Genomic DNA, 5,977 nt, shown 5'->3' with positions numbered 1-5,977 from the left:
TCCTGGAACTCACTCGGTAGACCAGGCTGGCCTCGAACTCAGAAATCCACCTGCCTCTGCCTCCCGAGTGCTGGGATTAAAGGCCTGCGCCACCAGGCTCGGCCCGAAGATGAAGTTTTTAAAGACACAAAAAAATGTTTTTACTGTGTTTTTAGTTGTGTGTGCATACGCACATGTAAAAATCATGGGTCTTTCTTCAGAAAATCACATGTGCCAATTATCTCAGCACCAGCGCTTGGATTTGGAAATTCAAGGTGAGGGCTGGGCATGGTGCATCACACCTTTGGTCCCAGCACTTGGGAGGTAAAGGCTGGCAGATCTCTGAGTTTGGGGCTAGCCTCGTCTATATGTCAGTTCTGGGACAGCCAGGACTACATAAAGAAAAAGAAGTGTGTGGGGGGGTTGGGGGGCGAGACTGCGGAGTGCAAACGTTTGCATGGAATACAGGCATTGAGACTGGAGAGTTGGCAAGTGGCAGGAGCACGCGCTGCTTTTGCAGAGGTCTGGTGTTGGGTTCCCAGCGTCTTCATGGCAGCTCACAACTGTCTGTAATTTTAGTTCCAGGGGATCTGATGCCCTCTTCTGGCCTCTGTGGGCACTTGGTGCACATATATTCATACAGGCAAAGTATGATACCCATAAAACAATAATAGAAAAGAAAGAAAGAAATTGAGGGATTGGCTTGAATTTCTTTTGGGGGAGAAGTCTGCCGTCTGGTGTAGCTCTAGCCGTGATTTGCTTTTCTTCTGGGTGTCCTTTTCCATTAGTTCTTGTTTTGCTCTCAAAATAGTCTTGTCCTTGGGGATATTCACGCATTGTTCTCTTACATCACTAGAGAATAGTCGAAAATGAGAAGATTAATGCAGAAAAGTCATCGAAACAGAAGGTGGATCTACAGTCCTTGCCCACCCGTGCCTACCTGGACCAGACAGTTGTGCCTATCTTATTACAGGGACTTGCTGTGCTCGCAAAGGAAAGGTGAGAGTGTGTGGCCTGTGAGAGGGAGACATGAAGTGGGCTGCACACCCATAGCACCAGTGCTTGTGGATGGGGCTTTTTGCTATAATGTTTTCGTTCAAAGATGTCAAACTTGTTATTTTTATATTATAATTACATTTATATATGGTGTGTGTGTGAGCGTGTGTGTGTGTGTGTGTATGTGTGTGTGTGTGTTTTCATGTTCTGTGGTACACATATGGAAGTCCACTTTTGGGAGTCCAGTTCTCTTCCACCATGAATCTTGGGGATTGAACTCGGTTGTCAGGCTCAGTGGCAACTACCTTTACCTGCTGCGTCTTCTCTCTGGTCCCACTGCTGCTAAGCTTTTATTAAGTAATTAATTTTATTAAGTAATTAATTAATTTTGTTTTTGTTTTTCAAGACAGGGTTTCTCTTTGTAGCCTTGGCAATCCTGGAACTCGCTCTGTAGATCAGGTTGGCCTGGGACTCAGGGATCCACTTGCCTCTGCCTCCTGAGTACTGGAACTAAAGGTGTGTGTTACCATTGCTTGGCTAAACACACACACACACACACACACACACACACGATTTATTTTATGTATGTGAGTAGGCTACCGCTCCTTTCAGACACATCAGAAGAGGGCATCAGATCTGTTATAGATAGTTGTGAGCCCCCGTGTGGATGCTGGGAATTGAATTCAGGGCTTCTGGAAGAGCATAGCTCTTAACCTATGAGCCATCCCTTTTTTTAAAAAATTTTTTAATGTGTGTGTATGTGTGTATACGTTTGCATGTGTGTTTGTTTTTACTGTGTGTGCATGTGTGTCTGTGTACCACATGAATAGCTAGTGCTCACAGAGACCAGAAGAGGGTATAGGATCCCCTAGAACTGGCATTGTGTCTGGTTGTTAGGCAACAGTGGGTGCTATGAAACAAACCTAGGTCCTCTGAAAGGGCAGGCTATACCCTGCTCTTAACCACTGAGCCATGGCTTTAGCCCTGTGTTTTAGGAGAGTCATATGAAGCTTATGCTGGCCCTGAATTTGCTCTACCTCTAAAGAAGCCTGTTAACTCCTCAGTTGCATACTGTGTCCCAAGTCAGGCTCCTAAATTATTTTCTTTCTTTTTTTTTTTTTTTTTTGGTTTTTCAAGACAGGGTTTCTCTGTATAGCCCTGGCTGTCCTGGAACTCACTTTGTAGACCAGGCTGGTCTTGAACTCAGAAATCCGCCTGCCTCTGCCTCCCGACTGCTGGGATTAAAGATGTACGCCACCACGCCTGGCTACTAGTCAGTTTTTATTAGGTGTGTGTTAAGTTTTTAATCTAGGACAGTAATACCTCTGTGGTAGGGCTGGCAAGATGGCTCAGCAGGTAATAGCACTGACTGCTATTCTGAAGGTCCTGAGTTCAAATCCCAGCAACCACATGGTGGCTCACAACCACCCATAATGAGATCTGACGCCCTCTTCTGGTGTATCTGAAGACAGCTACAGTGTACTTATGTATATTAATAAATAAATCTTTTTTTAAAAAAATATACCTCTGGTAAACTCACGAAAAGATGGACTGCTTCTTGTGAGTTATTAACATAGGACAGATGGATTAGTGGAGCCTTTTATCCTACTTGGTTGTGTGTGCATGTATGTGTGCCGGGGTGTGGGTGTGCAGGTCAGAGGCTTCAGGAAATGGCTCTCACTGTCACCATGTAGGATATGGGGGTTGAACTCAGGTTGTCAGGCTGGGCAGCAAGGCTCTTCCCTGATACGCCAGCTTGCTGGCCTGGATGTGTTGGTTTATGTAAAAGTCATGTGCTGGTGGTGGAAGTGCACACCTCCGGTCCAGCACTTGGGCAGAGGCAGGCAGATCTGCGGGCTGAGGTTCAGGCCAGCCGTGATTATGTGATGAGACATGGTCTCTAAAAACAGAACTGGGGCTGACAAGTGTGTGCTCTGGCAGAGGGCCTGGATTTGTTTCTCAGTACCTACATGCACGCACGCACACACACACACACACACACACACACACACACACACACACACACAGGCTTGGAATACCCATGGCCAATACTAACGTGACTAAGTGAAGACACTAAATATTGTGTTTTGTTTTTGCTTGTTTACTTATAGGAAATAGAAGAGAAGAGAGTTGGGGCAGAGGTTGTAGTTCAGTGTACTCGGTGTGAATGCTGTTTAAAGTACAAAAGGATTTTTTTTAAGTTTAATTAATTAATTAATTTGGAGACAGTGTCTCTATATAGCCTTGGCTGTCCTAGAACGTACAAAGATCTGCCTGCCTTTTCCTTTCTAGTGCTGGCAATAAAGGCATTTGAGTGATGGAGCTGGGGAGTCTGAGGCAGGGGGATCTCTGAGTTTGAGGTCAGCCTGTTCTACTGAGCAAGTACCAGGACAGCCAGGGCTATACAAAGGAATTCTGTTCAAGCAAAAAGGCAAAACCAAGCTTGGTGGTAGTGGCCCAGGCCTTTAATCCCATCACTTGGGAGGCAGATGTCTGAGTTCAAGGCCAGCCTGGCCAGCCTGGCCTATAGAGCGAGCTCCAGGACAGCAGAGAAACCCTGTCTCTGGGTCTCTTGGGTGCCGGTAGGTGTGGGGATCCCAGCACTCGGGAGGCAGAGGCAGGCGGATCTCTGAGTTCGAGGCCAGCCTGGTCTACAGAGTAAGTTCCAGGACAGCCCGAGCTACACAGAGAAACCCTGTCTCGAAAAAAAAGGAAAAAAAAAAAATGACTTACATAAAAGTGATGAATGTGGAATTATACCTTTTAAAGTTTATCAGTGGTTTTTCCCAGGCGTGAATTGGTTGTTATACCATCTTAAATATTGATTTAAAATGTGTGGGTTTGCAAAATTGCTTATGGAGTAAAGAGGCTCGCCACCAAGCCTGATGATCCTTGTTTGATCCCTGGGAGCCATGTGGTAGGAGGAGAGAACTAATTCTCAAAACCCCTCTGACTTCCCAGAAGTGCCACGCTTCCCACAAAACAAATGTAAGAAAAGATTTGAAGAAAAATTGAAATGACATTTTAAAAAGAAGCAGTTGTCTGAATGGTTGTTAATGCCCCTGACCAGTTGCTGCGAGTTCATCTGTGTGCTCATGTGGCTAGTGGCATGTCCTTTTTTTTTTTTTTCTTTTGCTGGAGGACAGGGCTTAGGAAACTATACATATTGCAGGCATACAGCTTGATGAGGTGGTTTCTGTTTTTAAAAAGGTTCTCACTGTGTAGCTCTACCTGGCCTGGAACTGGCTATGTAGACTGACTAGCCTTAATTCTCAGAGATCTGCTTGCCTGTCTCCAGAATGCTAGGAACAAAAGGTATGCACTATCACCCTGAGCCACTGTGAAACTAACCCCTGTGCAATGTGCGCTAAAGTCAAGAGGCTGACCACAGCTAGCATTCAGGAAGGTTCCTATGGCGACTCATTTCCTCAGCTGTGTTTTGGGCTCAGTGGATAAAGGCACTTGCTGAGCAGCAATCAAGAACCCACTTGCTTCCAGGGGTTAGGGGAACCAACTCCATAGAGCTGTCCTCTGACCGCCACATGGGTGGGTGAGACATCATCTTTCTCCCATGGCTACACGCAATTATAAAGATTAAACAAGACCCTTGCCTTTTAACTGGTTTTAAGCTACAAAACAATTTAAGACACTTTAAACTTTAATTTTGGCTCCTTAGATTGCCTATCTCATTTACCATATTTATTATGAATAGCCTTTCACTGTGAAATGAAATTAAACTGGTGCATTTAAAAAAATGGTATGTCTAAAAAATATTTAATTAACATAACGTCCAGATAATTTCTCTCACCCTAGTTTCTTCTCCTTTACAGACCACCAAATCCCATCGAGTTCCTAGCATCTTATCTTTTAAAAAACAAGGCACAGTTTGAAGATCGAAATTGATTTCTTGGGAAGAAAAGAAACATTTGGTTGCTACTGTAGATTTACATGATTACGAGGCAGCTTTAATTGCCATGATTCCCCTCCCCACTCTGGACGTCTAAGAATCTTCAGGACCACAGAACTCACTCTGGAGTTACAGAAGAAAGCATATCCCCGTCTGATTTAATCACCATACTTATTTAATGAGTATCATCTGTGCAATTTTTTTCTGATTGTCTTTTACTTTGTTTTTAAAAAGACCTTCAAAATAAACTGTTAAAACACCTTTATTTTATAGTTGTTGTTGTGTATGACAAGTATTTTTGTTTCCATGAATTGCTTGCATTTTTGAATGTGATAACTTTTAGTAATGACATAACAGCCTCCATGTTTGGTATTTTACTTAAATGATCTCTTGGATTGAACACACTCTGCCAAGCAGCCCTTTCTTCCTATGTCAGACAAGCAGACAGACTAGGGAGGTTAAAAGGCTTGCTGAAGACAACACTGCCCATAAGTGCTCACATGGGAATTCAACCCAGTTCTCCCAGTGTTCTGATAGCTGAACACCAAATATGCTGGCTACTTAGTATTGTGACTCTCTGCCGGGGCCTGAAGAGGTGACATCCTAGAGTATTTGTTGCTTTCAGAAGCCCCACTTTTGATTCTCAGCACTCCACCACTGTTAACTCCAGTTCTAGGTCACAGGACCCACCCCCTTCTGACTAGGTACACACAACATGCACATACATACATTTAGGCAGATCATACACATAAAATTAAAAGGAGGCAGGCAGTAGTTTTTGAGTGTATTCCCATTGTTCCCTATGAAGGAACTGAGATAGCTCACCAGCTCTGAGAAGGTTGTGATGAGAGCTAGGGACCGCTTTGACTAGGACGGTTAGCTGTTCTCTAGTGGGCGTCAAGTCTCCCCTTGGGTGATGTATGGGCAGTAGTGAGATAGGATTCTGTTGCCATCAGGATGTCTGCTGAGGTCATTAAGTAGACAGTCCATGTGCCTATTTTCACCTCTTAGTCATCCAGTTCAAACTAAAAGAAGCACTAAAGTTGAGAACCCTGCACTGGAAGGAAGCACACTGATCTTGTCTTCAAGTTCAAA

General features: G+C 44.3%; 1 protein-coding gene across 2 annotated transcripts in view; it reads left to right on the top strand.

Moving 5' to 3' along the window:
• Positions 1 to 5,156, top strand: part of Dpy30 (dpy-30 histone methyltransferase complex regulatory subunit) — a 15,503-nt gene extending 10,347 nt beyond the window's left edge. For both annotated transcript variants that reach the window (XM_021218052.1, XM_021218051.2), the window contains exons 4-5: positions 836 to 978; positions 4,806 to 5,156. In XM_021218052.1, the coding sequence (XP_021073711.1) occupies positions 836 to 978; positions 4,806 to 4,878 (216 nt within the window). In that variant the 3' untranslated portion in view covers positions 4,879 to 5,156. The remainder of the gene's footprint in view (positions 1 to 835; positions 979 to 4,805) is intronic.
• Positions 5,157 to 5,977: the final 821 nt, after the last annotated feature.

This window comes from Mus pahari, chromosome 18 (assembly GCF_900095145.1).
Source record: "Mus pahari chromosome 18, PAHARI_EIJ_v1.1, whole genome shotgun sequence".
NCBI classification, from domain to species: domain Eukaryota; kingdom Metazoa; phylum Chordata; class Mammalia; order Rodentia; family Muridae; genus Mus; species Mus pahari.
This window is presented reverse-complemented; position numbering and strand designations above follow the sequence as displayed.